Below are 27,643 nucleotides of genomic sequence, written 5' to 3'. Positions count from 1 at the left end.
TTCAGACTGGAGTTGTGCTTTAATGTGAATGTTTATAATCTGCTAAGATGTGTGTAAGAAGTAGAACCACTCACAAGGCCTGCTTGGAATGATCATCGAAGGACAATCTTCATCACGTAGGACTTGAGCAACAGACTAAAAAGGGGAAAAACAGGAACGCTGAATACATAGTAGAATAACTACGTGTTTCTCGTTTCTCACCCAGTCTGAGAAAATGCCCCAAACTGGGCTTTGTAGCTTCCTCCCCAAACTTGACTGGTGGAGCTGCAAGGTACATTCATGGTGTAAGTAAGAATCCAAATTGTCATTGTGATTTGGGAAAAGACTATTTTTTCTTTTTCTAGTGACAAAAACCAAAAGACCTGTTCACTTTAGATCAGCATCTAAGCCAGAAGTGACTAGGCAATTGTTCCTTGGCCTCCCCTTTGCCTTTTCTCTTAGAGTGAGAATTTGACACAATAAATATAGCTGAATTGCAAGGTGTTTTAAAGATGGGAGAACACAGTACATTTAAGTGCAAAATCAGTTCCATGAAGGACAGATTAGTTTTTCTAGCTAAAATTACTAAGTAGCTATAGATGACTCAGGAGCCCCAAGAACTGCTTTCAGATATTCGGCTATACTGCTGTAGAGCACCTCAGTACTAAAGGATACTGCTTGCCACAGTACTGCAACCACATGGGTAGCTGCAGATACTCTTTGAAGCAAACAGTAATCATCTAAGGACTGGGGGATTTGGTGTGCATACAAGATCTTCAACCCTGATTAAATCACTGGCAAACCATCTATATGGGACAACTCCTTATATAGTGAAATCAGAGTAATTCCAAGCTTTGATGTAGCTCAGTAAAACCATGGATATTACATATTGCTTGAAGAAAAAACGTATTTCATTCCCTACTGACACATACACACCTTGCGAGGATTGTTAAAACCAGGTTTGCAGAACTGCTTGAAGTAATTCCACTGATCTGGTTTATATCTGTAGGAAGCTTGAACATCAATGTAGGTTGCAAACCTGTCTGGGCACTTTGAGACACAAAGCTGCAAGAAAAAGAAAAAAAAAAAAAAAAGAGTGAAGATACACTGGGGGTAGGGAAGGATAAGGAAAGTCAGTGCAATTAAAAAGCAAGAAAAAGGCCACCTATAAAAGTGCACTGGTTTATGGAATTGCCTTCAGTAATATTTACTGCAACATTTAGAAAGGGACATAGGTTTTCCTTTTGACTCCCTAGATCAGGGGTCCTCAAACTACCCACGGGCCAGATACGGCCCCTCAGCGTCCTCAATCCGGCCCCCCGTATTTACAGACCCCCCCGCCGGGGGCTGGGGGGGGAAACCAAGCAGTCACAGATGACCTCCTGCCACTTCATCCGTGCACCGGCCCCCTGTTTAAAAAGTTTGAGGACCCCTGCTCTAGATGAATACTTCTAAAATTCTTTGATAGAACACACTTTCAAAGTCCCTCCTTGTATCTGGCATATCAAGCCATTCTCTGTTTCCTCTTAGGTTCTACATATCCTGGCAGATAAGCAGAGCTTTCAGTCTGTTGAAAAAAAAAAAACACTTTTTTTTTTTTTTTTGGAACACCAGGAAAAAATCTGTCAGGTCCCCCTCTACTTCCATCAGCAGCAGTGTATATGAGCATGATGCAGTAGCTACTTCCACAGGATACATGTAACTTCTTTCTGTTACATTTATAAGGAGAGCTTTATTTAAAAAAAAAAAAAAAAGTATCATGCAGCTAAAATTGTTCCGTATTTCTACACAGCCTCTTCAGTCAAATAGACCTCCACAGAGATTGTTCAAGTCAAGTTAGGTGTAGATCACTCAAAGGTGACTTTTTAGTACTGGTTAATGATGAATCTCCCCTAGTTACAAAGCAAGAGGGCTGCACGTGCCAGGAATGAAACTCATGCCACTCAAGGTACAGCCATTAAAAGCTAGATTTATGTGAGAAATCAAATGAGGACTGGGGTTTGATAAATGCATCCACTTGGAAGTTAAGATTTGGATTTATGTAATGGAGAAGCAGCTGCCCCAATACACAGACTGTGAAGGCTCTGCTGGCCACTGGAATCATGCAAGTGTACATCCATTCTGACTCCTCAGCATTCCCGAACACTATGAGGTAGTGAAGTCCATCTTTTTAGCAAGTTTCAGCCTTTCCTAGAAGGCTGTTCTCTGTTTCCAAAGCTGTGCTACCCAAACACCCTTTGCAAAGCTCTGCTATCCCAGGGAGACATCATGCACAGAACCGCATTTTACCTCAAGGGCATTTCACCATATACGATCCACCTAAAGGAATCTGCAAAAAGATCTTGTACTAATCCTTAGAACAGGGCAGATGCTCCAAGAGGGTCTTTCTACAGTACTACATCCTACGGACTACCCAATGGCCAAAAAACAAAACCCAAGAGTTTTTCCTTGCTGGGACAACAATTGCCTAACAAGTGTACACTTTACTATAACCTCAGTTTCCCATCTATGGAACAGGCACTGAAATGTGCTGTCTGTGGAACCCACAGTCTTACTCAAGAGCTAAAGCTCTTCCTGTGCTGGTTCTTGGGTTTTTCTCTTCTGTCGTTTGATAGGAACGGGACAGGAATGAAAGACCTTGCCTGTGGTTCAAAAGAGGAATTATCAAACAAACGTTTCTTCAACATTTGCACAAAAGACCAGAGAATTCACCATCTGCAGCACCAAACAGCACTGACAAACATTCTCTGTTTTGGAGATATCGTATGTTTTAAAATAAACAGAACAACTACTCTGCTCCACCAAACTCTCCTTCAACAAGTATTTCACCTTACTTGATTCATGACCACTGCCAACTTGACCACAGCACCAGCCAAATCCCACACAATGACCTCAGTGTTTCTGAACAGGCTGAATTGTTCCAGCAACAGAGTCTAAAGACTGCAGGGCAACAGTGTCAGTGTCTGCATGTGGACAGATGGGCGTTTCTGAAGCAGATTTGCTGCTGATACAGAAAGTTTCCATTCTGACAGCAACTGGTCAGCGTTAAGAGGGTTCTTGTTCTTCCTGGCTGGAGATTTCCATCTCTTCAGCTGTGTCAAATAGTCCATACAGTCACACTAACTGACAGGCCAGAAACATCTATCAAGAATAGGGATCAGGAGTAAGGGCAGGCAGGAATGGGAAACATTTTAAAATAGTCAAATAAATAGACAATTAACATTTGTAATCAGTAAACTGGTTACCAGATAACAACCCTCATCCAAATTAATACTGGACTTCACTGAATGTTTACCGAGATGGCTGAGACCATACGCTGCCACCTGCAGTTTAATTACACAGTACTATTACTTTGGCAGCAAAGTTGCATCACAGCAGCCTTGCACCTAATTCCTCTGACCTACCCTATGCCATAAGTTGTCACATAAGATGAGCTGACATAACTGGTGGTGCAGTTGTTCATCATCCAGGTCAGTAAAATGGTCTCATGTAAAGAAACATCAGGAGCATAATTCTAACCCTCAGTGACTGTGTTTATTTCACAGCCTCACAAGAAGCCGCAGCATGGCTAATGAAGTACAAATCGTGGCATAAGGCAAGAACAAGCTTTCAAAATCTTCACTTTTGAAAGTGCCATAGGCCCTAACCACACCCAGATACTCCTGTCACTGGGGACAGGCACATTTTCTTGAACATAACTAGTTCAGAAAACCCTGGACATCAATCAAAATTATTTTCTACACACACTGATTACTACTGGATAGCTGCCTGTGACGAAATCATAAGCTGCAAATTGCTGTATTTAACTAAACAGACTTTTTTTTGTCAACTCTTATCCAAAATACACAACCTTGCACACTTCTATTTATTCTTGCTGACCATCACATGCCTCAGAGACTGTGTGCAACACACCATCTATAAAACAATAAAACAATCATATTCTATTCTGAAGGATACGAACATCAATTTTTAAATCCAAACAAACGTATGTCTAGTTCTTAAGCACCACGACTAAGAGGCAGGGAAAGTATTTTATCTCTGTATTTCACTCACCTGTGTTGTAGGGCACTGTAGGTTTATTAACACTATGGGGCTGGCACATTTCAGAATGTTAAAGTAAAACAAAACGGTCTTGTTCCTATGGAAGTGGATATAAGATAATTGATGTTATAAATGTGGTTGCTTGTTATAGCATACATTTGTATTTAATTTCTATTACTGTGAATGGCCACATTGCAAACACAAGACAAAAAACCAAACCCCAAGCAGAACCTGAACGTTCCATGCCAAGACATTTCTGAAACCACAAGTATTTGTTCTAAAGAATGCAAGTTTTGAAAAGTTTTTTCTACAGCAAGATTTTAAGCTGAAACAACCCTAGGCACTGTTACAGCTATCTGTAGTCCTGGCTCTGAGAAGTGAGGTCTGTAAAATACCTCTGCAAAAACACTGTGGTCCCTTTGCTTACAATGAACACACTGTGAACGTACTGCATGCACAATCACTATCAGCAAATGCTACACTGTAAAAGCTGCCTATTTTTTGTTGATCAGAAGGTGGCACCAAAATCAATCAAAAGCTTTTTACGGTTGGAAATCGAAAGCAGCTGGCCAGGAAACAGAATCATAATAGCACCTGCTAGTAATGCTGATAAACATCCTTTGATATAAATAAGGGACAGTCTGATGGGTTTGCACCCCAGAATCCACACACTTGGTGGCTTCTGGAACTTTGGGACTGTGAGGTAGCTCTCATCTCAGTTTGCATTTGTTGAAAACACATTATTCCACGATCTCCGGATGTAAATACCTGGGTTTTGAAGACAGCAAAATATGCTGTTAATCTTTCCTATGTCAGAAAATTATCAGACCGCTCTCGTGAAGGTGGTATGGCAGTAGTCCTGCCCTTTTCACACCAGACTAGTCAGCTAGCCATGCCAGGACTATACAGTGTCCCCAGAAGCAATAATGATGCATATGCCCCGCTATGGTCTATGACGTGCAAGAGAAGGCAGGGACTGGCATTTGAGCTACGGCTGACCCCACTGTGGCAACGCAGCACAGAGGGAGCTCTGCCTTGGGGGCATGTTAACAATGAAGCATGCTTGGGCTAACAAGGCTGCCCCTCTTCTACCTCTGGACTTGGCACAAGTCCTGCTCCCACATCTTTCCACTGTATCCCCCAGTCCAGGATGTACGCTCAGATCTTCCACCAGCACATGGTTCCCACCAGTTGCTGAATATGGCTGTGCCTTCAAAGCTGTTACACAGCATTAATGCACATTCAAGCTCCCTTTAAAACGGGGATTCGCTCAACTGCCTGACATTTTATGAGGTTAAATGGTTTTCACTGAGCTATGTTCTACTATGCACTGTTTAACAAACCATGCATCCTGGCAAAACCAATTCACTATCGTTAGTTATTACTCCTTCAAAGTAACAGAATAAGATTTTGGACTGAAATGTCATCATTCTTCAATAGTTTCTTGACAGTATTTATAATCTGTGAGCTGCTTAAAATTAAATTAATTGAATCTTTTTTTTTTTCTTATGTCTTAGCCCACTTGCTGATATTGACAGCAAAAAAGAAAGTCCAAACACATACATAAGAAAACAGCCACGGAAAGCCTGGTTTGTATTTTTTATAATGAAATGGTATTGTATTCCATGGCTACTCTGCTCTGTAGAAGGCAAAACAAGCTTAAAGATTACATGGAGATTAATGGATGGATTACACGGAGACACAAAGAGGCCTAAGAGAGACTCACATGACAACACACAGTAGAATTAACATGACTGCATGGAATTCATTGGAGTTTAAATGGGTTTTAACATGGGCTGTGAGTGTTGGCTTGGTTTGTAGCTACTCTTTTCTATTCCTCAGTGAGACTGCTGGGAATGCTTGTTCCAAGCAAAAGATTCAAGACGCAGAGACCATGATCACTTTCCCAGGAAAGTCTCAGAATAAGCCCTTGGGGACTTTGGACCTGGGTTATGCCTCTCACACTGCTTACTTTCAGGGCATCTGAAAAATCTGGCAACGGTATCAACGAAGTCCTGACAGCACATTCCACACCTCCACTTTTAAAGGGACTTGTTCAGAGGGTCCTCCCAGGCCACTGCCATAAACACTCCTGCTTTTTTAGCAGGTTGTATTATGTGTCTTTTGGCTTATATTTTTATAAGAAACTCCTCAATGTAGCAAATAAATGCCAAAATGCAGTCTCAGAAGCTGTATTACTCTCCAGCAATCATATATATGGAGGGACATTTGTGAATACTGGAAATCACACTGTAAGAAATAACTCAAGGGAAGGCTTGAGTAACAAAGATAAAGAGGGGGTGGGGGTAGATAGTAAGAATTAGAGGGAAGCATCTGGCTACATCCTCCACAGTGCACGGACGCTCTACGTCTGAGACTCCCAAGCCCATTTGTCCACTACTTCCTACAGACCAGAAGGAGGATAAGGACAAAATGGGGGGTGGGGGGGGTGGGTGGAGCAGAAAGCAGAAGCAGGGAAGAGGTGCAGTGAGGGGAACATGCACAACACTATGACTTTTTGTCCTAGTTTTTCTCCTTCAGGAAGCTGGACTCAACAAGTGCTGTGAAGAACCTTAGCCAGGGGGTGGAACAGGTCTTACACTATCCAGCCTGTTTCCTCCATAAAAAATTTGAGAGGACATAAAGTCCTAGCTCTACCTCTGTTCCACTCCCTGTCTCCTGCTCCTCCCCTTCTGAACTATCCCTTGGACAGTGGATTCAGATTGTTTCCCAGAAAACTAAATGGGAAAAGAAATAAGCAGCAAAGAGCTGTTATCAAACAGTAGCTTCTGTGTTGCTTCCTGCATAGCATTCAGCTTCTTGACAGTGAGAAGGGCATAAAGGGTGACTTTTTAAAAGGGAGAAGGTGAGGGGAAAAATCAAATATTCTTTTGAATTCTAGTTCATAAAGCTGTTTCTCTGCTTTCAGGGAAAACATTGACGTGACATCTTTCTTTCCTGAGCAGCTATTTTCATGTGTAAGTATTCTGTTGATATAAACTAATTAACTCTCACAATTTGAAATATAAACCCCCCTGGGAAACAGAGACAAGTATATAGAGCCATTTGGCTGATAGCCCCAGGGAAGGTATGGTTACATCTGCCTGTCTCCCAGATGACTCAGTCTGCTCTCTACCAGCAATGGATAAGCACCAGAAAAAAACAAGAGCTTTTCCTTATGATCTTTTCTGTGACTTGGCGCATGCTGAGAAAAACTAAGAACCAGGTTACAATGCTTTAGAACTACTCTTATCCCAAGGTGGACAGACAAATTACGCAATACGTTATTAACTATCCAAACTGTGCCAGTTAGAAGCTGTGCCAGCTAGTCACTTTCCATGCAATTAGTGATGCAATCTTTAAGTTATATTGATACTTCACCAAAATTATTCTCTGAATGATGAAAACAACTTCATTGTAGTAATAATTTGGGTCTAGATTTGCACCGAGCAACTAATCTATTTCTGAACTTTACTTGGAATAAATACAGTAAGAGTGTCACTGTCTCTTCAACTTCCCACAAGAATCCCCACCAGACAGAGAGATTTGAAAACTCACATCTTATTCACAGTGCATGAGTAATAAAGGTATGCAAGTGGATTTAGTACTCACTCATTGAGGGTGTCTTTCTGACCACAAAACTGTCCATAGCTGTCAGTTGGATAAATTACTTTCCTGGGGTCGCCGTGCACCCAAGCTGCAAATATACACAGTTCTTTTAGCATTTTAGTCAAGGGTACACAGTTAATAGTTGAACTGCCCTAGTATGAAAATGTATCACCTCTAATGTACCATTTTAATCTTTGTTGATTACCACTGAATAGTATTGATTTGTAGATCTCCTAACGAAAAACTAAAATATAAACCAAACAAAACTGAACTAAGATATGGATGAATCAGTAAGAAAGCAAACCAGTTCACTTTTTGCCTCAGGGCATATATATCTAGGTTGTATCCACAATATGATGTAGCGGACATAAAAGTAACAGTTATTAAAAGCGGAAAGAAGAGGAGGTAACTATGTAGACAAATTTAAGCCTTCACGGACAACTACAAGGGCATTGAAATTACTGGGATTACCTGGGTGTGTGACAGAAAGGCACAGGGTGTGCCTGAATCCAAATGGACTCCGTTTCCACTAAGAATGGAGACAAACTCTTTACTTTGTAAATGGAGACATTTCCTGATCTCTCACTTGGCAATTGCCCCAATTTTCAGTTACTAGGCCTGCACCTGGCAACCTATGTATTATTTGCCAGCGTGAACCCCAGTACTGAATGGGAAGAGAGGTTTATGCTGAACTTTTCTTCACTTCAAAGCAGGATTTCTTCTCCAAGCCATTTTCACCTGCACCATTATTTCCCTTTAAGGATCAAGTACGCACCAGCTATCACTCTAGGTATTGCTATTTCTACGCTGTACTGTGCAGACCTGACTAAGCCTCCTTCATGACTAGCCAATGACTAGCCTTTGAACTATTCTGACTACTAACTGCTTCTTTGACCCTAGATAATGGAAATTTCATTTATTTTTAATATCGCCTGAAAGTAAGATACAATACCAGAATATCACTACCCTGACACCCTAAAATCAGGTTGCTAGAGAACTGTTAGAAAAGAACATTTAACTTCTCTCAAACACTTCCCTATACTTGTATTATGTAGGGAAGATTACAGGTATTGAAAAGATTTTAGACCCAACCTTCCTCCTCTTGCATGATATACTGAATGCTGGGAGCCCACTTTGCATACACTTTGGGCTTTGATCTATGCAAACCACCTTGAGCTTGCTTCTCTGCAATTATCCCATTTTCTCTCAACTCTGTGACATTATATTTAGTCATCTGGGAAACTGTCATTTTCCTCAAGGTCACTTTGGTAAGAATAGCAGTGCTTAACAATAATGGTATGTGCAGTAGAGACCGAACCTATGTAAGATCTCAGAGCAGCAGACTGTAAATCTGTTGAAATGTTCGGGACAGATGCACGACATATCTTCAATGACTTGCAAATAGTTAGAGAATCTGTAATGCTGCCTTTCACCTGGAATGGCTTTAGACTACCAAAATGAATCTGCTGGCTCTTTTTAACCTATATTAGTTTTTCTGTGTTTTGGAGTTTTTAAATTAACCTGCTGCTTGGTACCAATTTCTGAACATTCAGATTAACTGCATTTCAGATTAATTGTGGTGTGCTGATGCTCAGAGAAAGCTAAAGAGCTTCACCAGTGTCAAAACCCATTTACTTTTTCATTTCTTAGCCCCTACTTACCTATTTCAGTAGCATTATTTACAGGAACATTTAGGAGGCATCAGCTCTCTCTTAGCAATTCCTATGGCTGGTTGACGAGTCATACGTGTACATGGCATTAGAAAGCAGAAAGCTGTCTGGTGACTGCAATGAGGCTGCACGTTATGCCATGTACACTTTCTTCCACCATGACTCTGACAAGCGGGAGTTTTTTCTGCTACTTTAGTATGATCTCACTTGCCACACAAGTGAAAGCCTGGTCCCAAATAAATCAGCTGCCTATACAGACCTGAAAGACCTGACTTGTATGTTAGATGACTCTAACACATCAGTGTTTTCCCAGCCCCAAATTAGTTTTTCTAAATTACTTTAGCACATTATTAAAGGGACTAATTTTTCACATTTGGCTGTATTTTTTCTTTAACACCAGCAAAACAGGAAGCAGTAGAGATAACCCCCACCATGCCAGATTCAAAGTACAGACGAGAATTTAGTAGCTAGACTTGTATCTGCTTCATATAGATAATTTGGAAGGAGTTGCTACTGCCAACAATATCCCTTTCCTAAGTAGCATATTAAACCTGGAATTGCTTTTCACTCCTCAGACAAACTTGGGAGAAAGGAGATAAGCACTGCAACATAATGTTGGTTGGGGTTTTTTTTGCCATCTCAGTCTTATTAGGGCTCTTTCCTTAAGGAGGGCCCATGTGACCCAGGCTTACTTCCTTCAGCCTGTTTGGGTGGACTAACAGAGCAAACAAGAATAAAACCCAGCTCCATCAAATGGGCAGAGCAGTGTATTCTCCTCACATTCTTCTTAGTTCTAACACAAAGTCTGCTGAAATATTTCAAAAGGCTCCCATGGTTTCACTGGGTTTGTATCAATCCTTGGCCTCAAATTTAATCATTCATCTTCTGCAGTGTGTTTCTCGATTATTTAGTAGAAATTAGCAGAATATAAACAATGGACCACACTGCTCATTTCTGAACAAAATTTCTGTTCAGATTGTACCTGTTTTGCCATTATCAAATTGCCTAAGACTACTCCTGCTTGGCAATAGTTGTCCTGTGCGCCTAAGGCTTCAGTCATATTTTTAATAAAACAGTATTAATAAGAAGCTGCTTTTAAAAAAATAGATTTAGCACACTTTGTGAAATTCTATCACTGAGATCAGCTGTTGGGTGGATGGAGGAACGTGCCTCACAGCTAAATTCCACAGTGAAACAAAAATAATTTGGTCTGATTTACAGCATACACATTTAGCATTTAACTAACTCTGCAGCAGAAAGAGAAGGGAAATGACCAACAGAAGAGAAAATACTCAGCTTCTTTCATCACCTGTGCCAGGGCTAACGATCAAGATCAAGGAACTTAATCCTCTTCGAAAGCTTAGAGCAATGACAGTGAAAGAATCCATTGGATAAATACACAATTTTTCTGGCCTAGTCAGTGAAGAGTAAGTACCTACCTCAACACCACTCACCGAGGGAAGAAAGTTATTGCAAGAACTAGACTGAGAGAGTAGCACCATGTTTTGCATGTTCTGCTGCACTATTGGTGACTCACTATCAAGTACTAAATGAAAAGGAATCCAGTCGCCTACAATTTTTATTCCAGCATGTTCTGATGCTCATAAGGCTACAGTCTGAGTGCTGGCACAAACATCTGGGCTAAAAAAGAAAATTAAAGAACAGCTGAACCACACTACGCTTGACAGCCTTCAGAGCAGCAATGTAACATCCTATGACACTGGTATGGCATTTTCGGGAGGCCTGCAGTTATGCCAGCCCTTTTACTGATGTGCAGCCAACACACATGGACAGTATCAAAAATAGCTAATGTCTGTCACTAATTGTCTATCAGATGCACTCCTTTTTTTCTATGGTCTATGGGCTATGTCAGTGGTTGTAAAGGCTGGAAAGCTCCCTGTCAAGGAGAAAATGTGATTAAAACAATGGCATCCTGCGATACTTAAAGATGAACAGCCAATCTGCTTATACTGTCTCATTCCCACTATGTATTTTTCAAAGTCCTTCATATAATTATTTTGCTTCCCTTAAAGGTATGATTCTAATGTTTTAATGTATGGTGAAACTGACCTGCCAAATTGTTCTTATGGCTTTTTAACACAATCAATTTACTAATGTATTGAAACAGGTAACAGAACAGATGACACAGAATTTGTAAATCCCTGTGGATAACACTGGTATTGTGTTAAGTATCCCTTGGAGCAATACAACAAGAGTTATTACTTTGTATTAACCTGTCCTTTGGAATGTGAGACTCTTTTTCCAGAATAACTTATTTGCTGCCTTTCATGTGAACTTTTCTGAATTAAAATAATCTTAAATTAAGAAATTGAATATCTGTAAGGTATCGCCTGGGTAAGCCAAGTGTCTCTGAAATAAACATGCAGAGTTAAGTCAGTTTCATAGGAAGTAAAACTACACAGAATGTTAAATTAGCACTGTTAGTTCACCTGTAAAGTTAAAAGCATGATAAGAAAGTAAATAATAGAACAACTACTTCTATTCAATGCAGTCACTCAGCAGCAGCCATCGCTGAAGTAGAACTAAGAAAGGCTAGTATCAAACATAATTGAGTTTCATCTTTCAAGGAGAATTGATTACCTTCTACTCAGACTACATTTCAACCCCTCTGAAACATAAAAACATTCTACTTCACTGGCACATATATAGCTGAAGTCTGTGTGAGCCATACTTACAATACTGAGGGCAAAATCTGACTTAGATTTTAAGTCATAGCAGTTGTATGATGAACCTGCATTTATTGCTTATTTCTCAAGCCAAATCAAACAGGGAACCAAAGTGGTATTCACACATATTCAAGAAATTGTGGCAATCTATCTTTTTTCTATAATAAACCATAAAGCATAATTCATGACTAAGGATTTATTTATAATCTATTTTTTCATAATGTGAACTTCTTTGACTCTCATGCGTTTTGTACAGGGCTGGCCTCTGGAACTGTACCAAAGCTGATCTCATCTTTTACTTACAAATAAATCAAGAGTAAAAAGAATAGCTGAAGTATAGTACAAAGGAAGATGAAAAGCAGGGACCACATGGATATAGATTTGGAGCTGAACTAAATGTTTCTGGGTTGAAAATTCAAATCTCTGTAAGAAAGGCAGAAAAGGTCACCAGCAACAAATTTGGTATCTAGTTCCAGGAATAGGTTCTCTTCTAGCCAGTACTTCATAAGGTTTGCAAGAGAAGGCTGTTGAGACTCCTTTTGTCCAGTAGGAAACTACTGCACGCGTAGAGCAGGGAATATGATCGATTCAGTGTCTCACATCACAGTAACTGCATTGTCTGAGATTACAGACATGAAGAACCGAGGAACTGGCCAGTCTGCTTCTGCTACTATCCACTTCTGCAACATCTATCATATGGAATTCTTTGGAAAATGCACATACAAAGTTGACATAGAGTTCTAGCCAAAAGAATAAGATTTATGTAGTGCTGGAAAAGAGCACCAAAATCTGGCAGCGCAAGAGTACTGTACAGCTAGAAACTTCCAGTGCTCTCCTTTCCCTCTGTCCAGGTAGCAGCACTTCAGAATACTGCTTGTCTGCACAAGGGCAGGTCATCAGTCACCAGAGCATTTGTACACTCAGGAAAAAAACTCCTCTGATCTGAGTCCAGCTTCTTCAGTTCTGGCTTTGCATTTGAGCAGTGACAGGACAGCAGAACATCAGTGAAGAGGAGGACAGACATTAGAGGGATGTCCTTCAGACATGGCATACTCACAGAACCAAGTGGAAGGCACAGCAGGTCTGCAACAGCTGTGCACAGTCCAGCAGCCACTGTTGCTTCTTAGGACTAAAAATTCACCTATTTTTCTTCAGGCTATTCCAAAGCAGGTTTAATAAGCAGAGAAATACATTGCACGTATATTGTGGTAAGTCCTTCTCCAATCTCCTGTAACTGGGAGTCATGACTATTTCTGCTCGAAGTACTTTCACAAGTCAAATGAACAGCAGTGTCAATTTGGAATTAAACGAAGTGGGAACAATTCAATTAGGCCACAAGGGCAAGAACATGCTTCATTCCACAGCAAAGGAAAGGGCCCATAGGATCCAAACAGTAGCCAGAACTGTGATGCATTTTGCATATACAGAATCCAGTAGTGGCTACAAAACAAAGAGATCTTGGACTTGTCTCCACACAGATGCCACTGATGTTAACTTAAGCATCACAATCATAGACACTGACTTGTGAAAAAACTGTCAAAGGACTGCACTTCAAGTTAGTCTGAAGCTGACTGCACAATCATGCCATGCAGTACAGTTAGGGACCTTCTTCCTGGATCCAATCCCAAAGAGAATCCTATACTGCTAAGAAGTATGGTATAAAATCAAGTACAGCTTGATAGCTTCTGAATTCACTTTTTGCCCTGCCCACTTTTCTTACATTTATAGATCTGAAGTTATCATTCATTTTTGGGAAACAGAGGCTCAAAGACATTAAACAAGAAAAAACCAAAGTGGTTTTGAAAATAAGTAATTTCTTCCACCTGCAAGCATCATTATCCACCTGTTACCCTGGTGTTTGCTTCCTAGTGCACGCTTCACACTTCCTTGCAAGGGTCCTCCATGCCCCTCTCACTTGCTGGTATATACCATTCGCTTCCTCACTTCTCTGTCTTCCTGAAGACATAATGGTTGATGATGAAGCAGTAAGTGCAGGCAAATAAGAGAAAGAAAAAATACACACAAGAGTATTCCTGGTGCTTGAGAGAGAGAACCGATTTTTCAGAATTTTTTCAGTGCTCAGCTACTACTGGCAAAGTCTGAGGAGACAGCTCAGCATTGTATTGGAGGATGTTATGTGACTGTACAATTTAGTGGGAGGGTACAGTATTCTCTCAGTTATTGGAATCACCTATATTAAAGAGTCTTGCTTACAGTCACCTTTTCACACTATAGAAGATAGCTTTTCACAGAATGGTTGGGTTGGAGGGACCTCTGGAGGTCATCTGCTCAGGCTGGGTCACCTAGAACAGGTTTCTCAGGACCACATCCAGACAGCTTTTGAATATCCCCAAGGATGGAGATTGCACAACCTTTTCTCTATACAGAACAGAAAATGGTATTACAGAATTATGAAGAAAACTAATGGCTTTTTTTTTTCTTTGGCAAAAGATTTTTTGGCCAAAACAATCTTTTAAAGCAAATTGAAAAAGCTCAGACACATGTGCAGATACACAGTAAGTACACTTTTACAGCACCATTTGTCCTTTTACACACAGGCAATCATACGATACTCTCACACAAACAAAATAAAATAGCTATTATTAATGATTATCCTGATGCACAAACAACTCTGTATCCCACAATGAATAAAGTAATTTCTCTTACTTCTCCTTACTGCTCACATCGGTTCTTTCAGTAATATTTTACAGAACCAAAAGCCTTCCAAAACCAGTGTTTATCTCTAACTTTTGCTGTTGGTTTAATGACAAATGACAGTGAATTTTTCCACTACAGTTACTTTATGATAGCAAAATTATCAAACCATGTATTTTCACTTGAACATGATTTCGAGTTTTTCATCAGTAAATGTGGTTTTGAACTTCTCCCTAATTACAACAGACACTGAATGTTAAGTCATTATTTGCTTCTAGGCAACGCACTGCTTATTGATTGAAAAGCTTTACACAGATATAAACAAAATTCAGTTAAAAATTCTAACATTCACAAAGTTGCTTCCCCTGTGTATAAGAAAGCACTATACACCTGCGTTTACTTACCCACAATTCCCAATGCAATGTAACCCAGAATGACGACTATGAAGATCACACAGCAAATAACGTCTGTACAGTGCCTAGGGACAGAAATTAACACTTTTTAAAAACAAGATGTCTAATATGACCCTTTGAAAACACCAAATGTCATAGAGTATTTTAACATGTGAATAAGATGTCTGCATCTGCGCCTAGTAGAAGTGTTATTCACAAAATCATGTTTGAGGTGTAAGGCCCTGCTTTCACAGCAAATAAATGCATATGCCTTTTGTGTTGTAGACAGCAATAAAAAAAAATTAAGGAACAGATTTAAATATCCTTTAAACAAATAATACCTCACAACACTGAATCCATGAGATCACTTACAGTATAAGCTACTACAGGGCACCTGCGGTAGCATGTCGCCCAATATATATATATGGCATCATGTATTTCAAACAATGTGATGAAAGAAAGATTCAGCACAACTTACCTTTATTATAAACAGCTTATGAATGGAAATTTAACAGCTTGAAATTAAAAAAAGCCTATATGCAACTCCCCTGATCTCCGCACAAAATTCTGACTCAGCTGCTTGACCTCATTTAACACAAACAAAATGTGCTCTACGGAGAGGACAAAAGAATCCCCAAGGTATTGTGGAGAGCCACACTTTCTTTTACAGACAAGCAATCAAAGAACAGCATTCCTCAGTCTGAAAACTGTGAGTACTCTGTGAGTATTCAGTTGAATTACTGTCTTCTACTTGTTGGTCTGCATATTAAGTTCATGCAGGCAGAAGAGTGGAGATGTGGATCTTATTTTTCTGCAGCGTCTGACCTTGATCAGAGCAGTTTCAGGAGTGTAATTAATGTGAAGCATGACACTCCCAAGCGAGCAGGTCAGCACACATGTGCGGAGACCACTGGCTCCCAGGGTCCGGCAGGGGGGTAGCAGTTCTCTCCTTCACAAGCCCTTGTTTCTGAAGATGCGTGGAAGTAAAACAGTTCCGTCTGCAGGCCTCACTGGTTAAGAAACAGCTGCAGCTAATGGTCTCGACAGGGTTTAATTAACATAGGAGCGAATACTCATAAAGGGGCATGTTGCCTGCGGCCTCTTTATCTGAAGGATGCCTGCGGCTGCCGTTGCTCACCACATCCCACGACAGGCAGCTCGGGCAGGGGGGGCTGTGCAGCCTGAAGATGCCCAGGCTGCAACCACCCTGTCAGGGCAGGGCTGGTGCCCGCAGCACCCACGGTGCCACACCAGGCCATCCCCACAGCTGTGCCACACACCGCTGCCATCTGACCTGAGCCGGGTCCTGTCCCGCTCTGTCCTTACAGGCAAGTGGGAAACCCAATGCATGCCGCACACTGATGTCAAGGATACCTTCGTACAACAAGCGCGGTGCATCCCTGCCCACAAGGCCGTGCGTGGAGCCACGTGGATGCGAGCAGAATCTCGCCAGTGACAGAAACCTTAGATCCCAAACCCCAGCTGGCACGCAGCCATTTTTAGCATCCACCATTCCCTCCATTTTCCACTCTATGCCTCCTCTTAGAGAGCCACTGTTCTTTAGCAAGAAGGAGATAAAGATGGCAGAGCTTTTAAAAAGTTTCAGAACCTGAAAAGCATTCCCAGGTATAGAAAAGGAATGCAAAATCCTGTATGCTTCTCTATACCCAGTTTTAGCATCCCATGGAAATAAATTTTTAGTGAGGCCAAGGTGGTCCAGGATTCAAGGTCAATACGACAGTAACCCAAGAAAGGGCAAGCAGAAGAGGTAATGCTGAAACAACGCTGCTCATTTTCACAGCCTCTGTTCAGCAGCAATTCTGACACTGCTCAGGCTTGGCTCTTACCCCATCAGAGCCATTTTTAAGAGGTACGATATTTAATTCAAGATGTCTCAGGAGAAATATGGCACCATAAATACTTTAATTACAACTCCTGTAGTCCCAAAACCTCTTCCAGTTCAATCCTCACAGGTCTCATTTTACGATACCTAAATGCAATCAAAGATTACATCCCTTTGTGGTAAAGCTTCCTTTCAAAGTTTTGCAGAGCCACCGTGAACAAGTACCAACAAACGCTTTACCAGAATGCAGGATTTTCTGTTCTTTGTAATACACAAACTTCTGCACAGTTACCTAGTAGAACTCACTGTTGCCAAATATTATTATACAAATAATTTATAAATATACAGGAAGCACATAAATCCTATTTGGATAGCCTCAGAAAATTTTGAAACAGTTTATACAGACTAATTGTTGCTCATTCAAAATAAAGGCTTGTTTTACTAGATACTACAGGTCAAATCCTGGCTCTATTTAACATCATTGCTAGCTCAAGTAGCTCACTTCCAGTAAGATCATAACATTACCTCATAAATACAAGGCTCCACATGGAGAGGGAAAAAAAAAAAAAAGTAAAACATCTTAAATGAATAAATTAAAATAACTCTGTAAAGACACAAGGTTGTACTGTGAAGATTCTGGGAGTTTCCAAAGTTGCAGGAACTGAAGCAATGAGAATTGCCTCTTCCTTAACAGGAGATACTGGAAGCCTATGCTTACTACTGAAACTTACTCAGAAATTATCCAGCCATGCTTTGACTGAACACAGATTTGATACAAATTTTTTCAAACTAAGAAGGTGATCTGTTATGGCAAATCTGCTTCTTCCGTTTGTTGCAGGCTAATGAGGCAGAGCAAAATCATTCAGGAGACTGAACTGTTAAACTGAACCCTAAGGAAGATGGATTGATGGAAATATGATTATAAGAACTGAGAACACCATTTATCATACAGGCTCTATAATCTTTCTTATAGATAGCGCTATCGTACTTTTATATAATAATTATGTGTAGACATGCAAAAATTAATGAGAAAAAGTACTTTACATTTCCTATAGTACGTATGACCAAAAAATAAAAAACGCCTTTGCTAATAGCCAGTATTAGAAATGTCGATGTTTTTTGGTACTTTTTAGATATCCAAGTTCCTTAATCTGAACCAAGACGTTTCCACAAAGATAAATTTCTGATAAAACCCTCAGATTCCTCATTTTCAGGTGACATAATAGAAGACCTTCATTTGCTTAAGTGCACATTTCAGGCTGCCACATCACATTTTACTGCTTACTGCTGTCATTTAGCCTAATTTATGGAGCTTGATTTGCTTTCCACCATCTCAGAAACGTACTTGCCTCTTGGCTTCTCTTGCGGTGTTACATGTGGTGTAGCAAGCAAAGAGTATTTTGTGCAAGGGTAATGGCAACCTAGCAAATAAAGAATGCAAGGATAAAATCACCACACAGAATATTAGTGCATAAAAGCCATTTATTCACTGACAGTTCATGCACTTAACCGTTAATGACTGACTAGAACCTCCCTCTGTTTGGCATTTCCACGTCCAATCTGTCAGAAGTGCAATTTCACTCAAGATGCTGTGCTAGCAAGAAAGGACGACGTTTATTAGTGAAACAGCACTAGCAGTATATCGGCACCTGCAAGTCAGCTGGAGCCCAGCCCTGTGCAACCACAGAGCAAAGTGAGGCTCAGGATGCTCACAGCGTTAGTTTCAGGTCACTGCTTTCACCTCTGTTGCCACATTAAGGTGACGACTAATGTCCTCACTTCTGAGTTCCTCCTCCCTGCTGGACTAACAGCTTGTGTTTTCACACTTCCCTACATCACGTTGTGTCAAGGTGATGTTACACTGTGCCATACGATGCCATGTAGCTCTGAAGACCCCTTTCTTCACTGGGGCTGGACTGAGCAGCAAGGTCTGCTGTACAAATGGGTGTATCTATCAGCACAGTGACATTGAGGGCACCACCCTGCACAGCTGACTGAGCGTGCAAGGTGCCCATAAACTAAAGTTTTGCAGAGAGTTTCTTTCAAAATCCCCCATGAATTGCCACTTCTCCTGTGAAGGCCAAAACTGCACAGAAAAAGATATTTATACAAGTTTTCACCACAAGCTGTTTTCCATCAACTGAAATTCTGCATTTTCCTAATGAGTATGACTGACCTGCACTGACCTGCATGGATTTACTGAGTTCATACATCTTAGTTACAGGCTCCACACTTTAAGTATGGTTTCGTTCTGGAAAACTCAAATTTCAGTATCTGCAAATGAGCAACACCTGCAGATGCTGTATGCCCCAAGCCAGAAACACAAAACAAGAACTCAAAAAAAAAAGTAGGCTTTCCCACTCATATTAGTGAATGCGTGGCAAATTATTTTGATACAGACAACACGTAATAAAACATATATGGACCAATAAAATCTTAGTAACAAGAAAAATAATTTTGTATTCCACCAATATTTACCTATGGTAGACTCTTAGTGTAGTCTAAGTAACATCTCTAGCAGGCTATTTAGTTTAAAAAGCACAAAGGATAATTTACATGGCAAAACTGTTTATTATTTCAATACTGACCGCAGTATCAAGTGATGTGCCATGCAGATATCTATGAGTGACATTTATATTTGTGAGAAGGCGAAGTTTCTATTGCTAGTTAAGGTCAGGAATTTTTATTAGTTTTTTTCAAACCCTTAAAGACGACAGCTAAATGGTTACGGAAATTTACTGAGATTCAGTTTGTGTGAGAACCCATTAACTACATTTTCCAGTCAGAAAGGAAAAGGTGATCTTTGTCTTAACAAGAACACTGAAATTCTAGAAGGATGGTGAACAATTAAAGATAGCCCAGGGGTGTCGGTAGTTTTTAAAACATAACAGGAAAAAAAATACCTGCAATGTGTCTAACCAGGAAGAGGAAAATGAGAAAAAACTCAAGAAACTACATAGAGGAGGGAGAAAAATCACCAAGGGCAAGGCAAAGAGTCAAGACAAACTCTGCAAAATTGGAGATGTCAGAAGCGTGATTTGCTAATTTGATTTTGCCAAAGCAGTTTAGAAAAATATGCCATGATTGTATTGACTGTTATAAATGCCCTTACTGGAATTTAGAGAAAATCTAAATGGAGGAAGATGGTTTGTCTTATATCCATTGTAGTATAACTATGGAGAGGCTTGTTTTCCCACCTGTATGATGGTACCTGACTGATTTATCCACAAACATATTTCAGATATCTTATGATGATGTTGGTGGAAGAAATTTTTTTTTATTCTTAAAGAAGCATAACATATTCTATCTAAATTCCTTACGAACCCTTAACTTCACAAGTCTTCCCCACAACATTCCCTGCTTCATCCGGCATTGGCATGAAATAATTGAGACCATTCAACGCCAGTGGGGGAGAGATTGACAGATGGACAGCTTTAGGGTTGTGACACTGGACAAGTGTTCGTACATTTGGAAACTGAGAGGCACCCAACTTACTCAGTTCCTAGGGGTGAACCTCTGGTGGGGGGAAAGATGGCTTGGAGGAAATTTCTGCCTTTGAGTAATCAGAGATAGCTTAGACTTAAAACATGATGTGCCAGGTTTTGTCTCATATGAATTCAGTTAAACTGATCATCAGATCTGGTGACTGCAAGGTACACATCTCCAGCTCAGACTGACAAGGAACACCAGGAGTTTCAATTTTCCTCTAGAAAGTTGTCTACCAAAACTCCTGCCACATCATTTTGAGCTGCAAAATTGCAGAGCTACTGCAATTTCTTACTTACTGTAAGCTTACTCACTTGGTGGAAATGGCCTCAAGTTGCACCAGGGGCGGTTTAGACTGGATATTAGGAAAAATTTCTTCACTGAAAGGGTGGTCAAGCACTGGAACAGGTTGCCTAGGGAGGTGGTGGAGTCACCATCCCTGGAGGTGTTTAAAAAGCACATAGACATGGTGCGTAGGGACATCGTTTAATGATGGACTTGGCAGTCCTGGGTTAACAGTTGAACTTGATGATCTCAAAGGTCTTTTCCAACATTAACGATGCTACGATTCTATGATACAATAGATAAAACCTTACTAGTATTTTCTGATAGTAATGTACATAGATGAACATTTAATAACATCCCTAAACTATTGCTTAAATTCATTCCTACACAGAGTCCATACAAAGTCACATTGGCAATATCATAAAGATACTTCTCAAATTAGGATCAACTTTCTAAACAAACATTTCCATTCATTTCTAAAATTATTAGCTTTCAGAAAGGAAAAGAAGAAATACATCTTGCATAGACAAGAACAAGGTGCGTGCATTCGAGTGAGAGTACTACAAGGCTGCAGTGTTCTCTGTCATAAATTTTCTGTTGAGAAAGATAAAAATCAATAAATAAATTGTGGTTCTCTATTCTTCTCACTAAGGATGGTGAATGCTAGTTTAGAACTTATTCTCTATGTTACATTTACATCTGGAAAAACACCAATGAATTGCCCCCGATTTCTTAGATGCTTGCTGAGCAATTTCACTGCACTTGTAAACTACAGAACCTTCTAAGTAGTAACAGACATGCTTTTATCTGCAGCACTGACTATTAAGTGAATTCAAGCCAAGACAGATTGTTCTGGCAGGAGGCTTTGTAACAAAGAAGTGTGTTTCAGAACTACTTTTAAGTTAGATAAAATCCACTTTTTCAACATATTTCCACTGTACACTAATCTTTCTATGGACAACAGAGACAGTCTTGAATGGTACAGAATGAGAGCAGAAAAAAACCTGAAAGAATTTCAGTACGTAGTTATACCAATAAAAGACATCATCTTGAAAACACAGTTTTGGATTTTCATGAGTTGGTTGGCTCAGAGTCAATCAACACAGTCATTGCATTTTAATCCTTTTTAATGAAAAGATGTCTGCATGAAATATACCAAACTCCACACACAACCCCCCTGAGAATGATGGTACTAGCAAAGCAGTGTATACATTGCCTTGTCGAACACTCCTTTTTCCCACTGTTGCTGAACATTTTTAACCACTGACAACAGCTCTTTTCTATTAAAAAAAAAAAAAAAAAAAAAAAAAAAAGAAAAGTTGAGAACTGAATCTCCTTGCAAAGGATCCATCTGACAAAAATTGTGGGAGTAATCCACTCTTTAAGAGATATTAATACACCATTATTAAGACTTGGTTTCTGTTTTTCAGGCTTTTAGTGGACTGGGGGATAGCTTGGTGCTCAACAACTTCAAAACATCATTTCTACTCTACAGCACCTACAAAAATGCACCAACTTCAGCAGTTACAATGATGGGATGTGACCTTTTCCAGCTGTCTCTGCACCTTTCAATGCAGCCTGTCTCCCTAGAAACCCACCCTCTCCATTTTTCAAAAATGAAGACAACCTTTTCAATGAAAACTGACAATGAAACCAAGCACAGGGCAAATTATTTTATGAGCAGAAAGCAAAGTGTTTCCCCACGCACACTGTACATAGAGTTATACCAGTTATGGCAAGGTGTACAAACAGCTCCCACCCACATAGCCATAACTAGCAATCATTTGTCTGGACAAAAATGTATGCTTTCAGCTTCCTAGTATCTCTTCTCCCACAGAAAAGTGGAAAGTCCCAAAATCAGAAGCAAATTCAGGGAAGACGCCCATTTCCCTCTTGTTGAACTCTTTGGAATATCTTCTGAGAAGACATTTTGTTCATAGGACCTAGATAGCCTTTTATTTGCTTGAAAGACCATGGTTTCTTAATCATTTACTCTTAGTAACTGGAAAAATAAATTTTAAAAAATCCAGTTCATTCATTGTCTTTACAAAAAATTAACAATAATCTTAAACTACTTCAAAGGCATGTCAATAGTGCAGTGCACAGTGCTGCATTGATGACCCCAAAAGGTCAAGCAAGTCATCTTGCAGAAACAGTCCGCTGAATCTAAATCCAAGTGCACCTCATTGCAAAATATGCTCAATAAGCATCAATGCAGCTCGCCTTATGGTCTACTGTATAATGAAGCGATACCCTTAATCTTTTCATATTGTTTCAAACAATACTCTCACCAAAGCATTATAAAATGCACGAACACATGTGGTATAGTAGTGCTGTATTGTTTTCATTTGGCTGTGTTTTCAAGAAGCTGCTGAGGAACGTACAATTAGAAGAGCACATATATATACACCTGGAATTGCAGAAGCTGTGACAGCAGCTACACAGATGTGACAGCACGCCCTGTGCAAAAACAGTTTTTACTAACTAGACCACACAATAACAGTAAAAACAAGACAAGTCCTCCAGGCATACCATCACCAGTGTTTCACCACTCCTCACACATGACCGAAAGGCACAGTAACAGACTGCGCAAAAATACCATTAAATTGCAATATTTTAGGACCACCCCTGCAGTCCACAGTGCCACAGGTAGTCTCACTCACTTCAGAGACACTTTTCATACGTGTGAAAACCATTCACTTAAGGGTTTCTGGGCTGAGTCACTCAGCAGCCAGCCACATCACTGGCAGTACTTCACTGCTGTCACTGTTCAAGCACTACTGACTTTCTGCCAGGGATTTACACCACTGGCCAGCCACAGTACAAATGATATGGGATGCACCCAGGCCATACACTGGGGAGAACCAAGTAAGTCCTTTGATGAGGCAACTATGGGAGCAGGAAAATCAGCTGCAAACTGAAGAATAGTGTGCCAGGGTTCCAGCCCTATGCTGTATGAAAACAAGGTAGGCTGCACCACATGGCCGTGGCACCCCAGAACATAACACCACCTCAAATGGTCCTGCTTCTATCAGCACAAGGTAAGGCAGCAGCTACTTGATAATATGAGGCATACAGAATTGGCATTCAAATTGAAAGAACTTAAGAGCACACAGTAAATATTCCCCAGTAATGATACATCCTCAAGGGTGGCAAGGATTGCCTCTGGGTTTAAAAGAATTACAGAATCAAATTCGTAAGTTTTGTTAACAATTTTTTTTATCCCCTGTTCACTGCAAAACCAAAAGAATTAAATAGAACAAGTTATAGTATTTACCTGTTATGAATAGGTCCTCTGAACTTTGGGTCAAATTTCCTTGGTTCACCTGCATTTAAAATAAAAACAGTATAAAAATACGTCCTTATTTAAAATAAAATCTGTATAGAGGGGGGGTGTGTTAAAAGCAGTCTTTGAAGAACATCTTCCATATATTCCTATTTAATCAGTTCTGTTAAAATCATTTCATGCAGGGAGTATCAGTAATTCACCAATACAATCACCTAGTTTTTGTACATGAGATCAAAGCTTTTTTCTTCTAGCTTTAACACTTTGAGGGCCTCATATTTACCACATGATAAATAACCTTTAATGTACATCCTATCACTACACCTGTGCACAGTGTTCACAGTAGAAGGTCACTGATATTTGAGAGGCAAGGATTATATCTCATAGCCCCGTGCTATGTGAGTTTGGCAGCAAAGGGAGTGAACCTACCTCTCTGGAGCTATAGGTTAAGCCCTTCTGATTTTTCTCTAAAAGAACAGTTTGGAGTAATGTCTGTATTTAATGTTACACTTACAGTCTTGCAGAGTTATTCTTACTTCCCACTACTTTGGTTACAGGACTTTACAGACATAAAGCTGCAGGTCTGCTCTTTTTGCATTGGACTTACCAGATGACAAAGCATGGCTGGAAACTGTGGAAATTCAGTGTGGACCTTGCTCTACGTTACCCTGCACAGCTAGGGTAACTGCACTAGCTTCTCCAGAGCTGGAGATGATGTGCAGCACTGCAAGGCCGGCAGAAAAGCACATGTTTCAAACAATATTCTCTAACTCTCAAGTGGACACACCCATCACATATCCCAGTGTAGGAAGAATAGCAGGTTTTAAAGTTGGTTATGCATACACCCCTGAACACAGTTGTTGCTTTACATGAATCTCAGAACCAGAAGGTCAAGTCAAGTTCCTCCTAGAAGCAGGCAGTAACAGCTGGCCAAAGTTTACAGGGGAAGGAATTTGTTTCACACAGCTATCCTGGTTAGCTTAGTTCCAATTGAGTCACTCTACAAGCAAACAAACTATATCAAGAAAATGCCAAATACTAACCCACCAATCTGTGCTTCAAATGTGGACTTCAGTAAGATGAATTACAGTATGATTTCACTTGGGAAAGAGTAACAAAAATTTATAGTAGAACTTACATTTTCAATTTTCAAACAACTGTGTGAAGAGCAAGATGCAGTCCCTCGTTCAACAGACCAGGATTTGGACTTTTCCTTTTGAAGACAGCTATTCAGCTTTATGGGATTTTTTTAAAGTTCAGTGATTATGGAGATACACTGAACCAAAATCTGTGCAATGAAAAATTATTTCTTCACTCACATGTCAACACTACAATACTGTTTCAGACTGCTTTCTTACTGCCTTCTAAAGGATCTCCTCTGCTGAACATACCTGGTATTAAAGGGTGTTACCAGCCTAAGCCTTTGCCTGCCCACAGAAAAAATACTTCTTCAATTAGAGAAGAATTCAGCAACTTCACAAAAGCAGAGTTTACTTATTAACTAAATGCCAGATTTTGTTCTTGGTTTATATCAGAAAAACCTTATCAAAATACACACAGTCCAGTACAATAAACACAGCAGATAATAAAATTTTATTTAGCCTTCGTTTGAGGTGTTCAGGTCCACCTTACCAGGCTCCTAATACAAGTATGTTTTAACACAGAAGAGACTGGGAAAGCTAAAACTTCGGAGGAGTGATGTGTGACAACTCCAGGGAGCAGAAGATGTTTTATGCTGCTACACAGGTACTACAGGAACCCACCATGGTCCAGAAAACAAGTGTACCACAACAATACCTGATGCTGGGCCAAAACCTGTATTTTGAAGAACCTTTTTGCACAGCAATTTCTACAAAGTAAGTATTTCTACAAAATAATTTATCTCCAGAACAATTCAGCATCTGTAACATTACTCCCTATTGGCCCTAAGGCATACTGAAGTGAACATTTGTTCATTGCTTATACAGGAGCCAAGTTTAGCAGTTAAAAACAGCCAAACGAGATCACAAGAGATCCACTGGACCCATACCCTGTGTCTAACAAGGGACCACAGTGAATACGTAAGGAGAAATGCAAAATCAAGGCAAACATAGTGGTATTTCCATAAAAATGAGTTTACAGAGATTTGCAACACTTTTCTAAACCAAAGGTAGTGACTTTGTATTTAAAAGTTGTGGGCAAATTTCTTTCTCATTTATTCCATGAATCTCTACTTAACTTGCCCTACATCATGGAGCAGCATGGCATGCTGCTAATAATTGTACTGGTTATTACAGTCCTTTTTACTTGTCTGTCTCCCAGAGTCCTAGTCTGCTCAATTGTTTCTCCTACATAAGCCATTCCATACTTTTGGTCATGCTTATATTCCTTTTCTGTACCTCTTTCAGTGCTACTACATACCTCTGGAAAAGGAAGGGCTAGACCTGGATAGGATATTCACCACAACTATTGGCTGTGATTTATACAACCACATGATGACAATTTCTATTTGATCTCAGTCCATTCCTAGTAATTCTTTCTTACAATTAACTTGCCTATGGGGACAAACACTTTCACTGAATCACTCATTAAGACCACAAGTTCTCACTCTTGAATGTTAGTAGTTAGCTCAGTCCCGCTACTCAAGAAACCTATTCTTCAAAGCTATTCAACACTTTCCTTAACAATTTGAACAATGAAGTGGAATGAACACATTGTGACTGTGCAGGTGACAATTGTTACAACACTTCTGGAGACATAATCAAACAGAAATTCATAAACAATTTAACAATTCAAAGTGATCTTCATAAATTGACGGATGTTATAAAGACAAATTCCATTCACAAATCCATACAGAATTGCTTTCAACACCACTGATGAGAAGAACCCTGAAGTATTATGGCAGACTACAAACAGAGATTCAGTAAAGTGATCGCTTTGCAAAAGAAAGCACAAACTCATTCAAGAATTGTGAGTATGACAGGTGAAGTCACTGTTCCTTGTGCTTGGGACATGTACGGCCTCAGCTGAAAAAACTATTTCTAGATCATGGCACTAGAATTTCAGAAGATACAGACAAATGGAGAGAGTAGGACTGATTAAATAGAAGACATTAAGAGTTTACAAAATGCAGTAAATGAATGCAAACTTCAGTGACTGTGATTAAGGGAAGGAGCACAAAACAGTCTTCAAATACCATATAAAAACCACAGTGATCAGTTGTCCTCAGCTTCCTCTGTCAGAGACAGAAGCTAACTTCATTTACAGCAAAGGTGGTTTACATTAGGCATTAGGAAACCTTTCAGAACACATAGGCAGTTATACACTAGAACAGGTTTTCCAAGCGTACTTCTGAATTTTCCTCACCCTAAGCTTTCAAGAATGGATTAGACAAATACCTGCTGGGAAGAGATTAGGTAAATGAACCATGTCTCAGCACAGAGAGAGTCAAAAGGATGTCTTGAAGTCCATCATTGCTGTAACTGTCTGGTGGCAGCCAGCTAAGACGTAGCATGCCCCAAATGTATTTTAGTGCGCTTGTTCATTTTTATCTTTTCTCACACATTATGCATTGTTTACTTTCCAGATAGAAAGCAGTGATTTCTGATCTCCTTGGTATGGCAACAAGCTACTTTTTCAAACATACGATACAGACTTTCAGCAGGGAAGCCATACACCTGTATTTTGCATACAGATGTTTCTGCAGTCTGTGTTGTTCCGAGAAAGCTTGT

The 27,643-nt window shown here is 40.0% G+C and overlaps 1 protein-coding gene across 2 annotated transcripts in view; it reads right to left on the bottom strand.

Annotated features, from left to right (window-relative positions):
- Positions 1-27,643, bottom strand: part of SLC44A5 (solute carrier family 44 member 5) — a 95,979-nt gene that overhangs the window by 26,903 nt on the left and 41,433 nt on the right. For both annotated transcript variants that reach the window (XM_037404348.1, XM_037404347.1), the window contains exons 2-7: positions 23,925-23,973; positions 15,046-15,119; positions 7,633-7,717; positions 4,033-4,117; positions 916-1,044; positions 75-135 (exon numbers count right to left, since the gene is read on the bottom strand). In XM_037404348.1, coding sequence (XP_037260245.1) covers positions 75-135; positions 916-1,044; positions 4,033-4,117; positions 7,633-7,717; positions 15,046-15,119; positions 23,925-23,973 — 483 coding nt within the window. The remainder of the gene's footprint in view (positions 1-74; positions 136-915; positions 1,045-4,032; positions 4,118-7,632; positions 7,718-15,045; positions 15,120-23,924; positions 23,974-27,643) is intronic.

This window comes from Falco rusticolus, chromosome 11, assembly GCF_015220075.1.
Source record: "Falco rusticolus isolate bFalRus1 chromosome 11, bFalRus1.pri, whole genome shotgun sequence".
NCBI lineage: Eukaryota > Metazoa > Chordata > Aves > Falconiformes > Falconidae > Falco > Falco rusticolus.
Note: the sequence above shows the minus strand (reverse complement) of the source record. Positions and strands in the feature narration are given on the sequence as shown.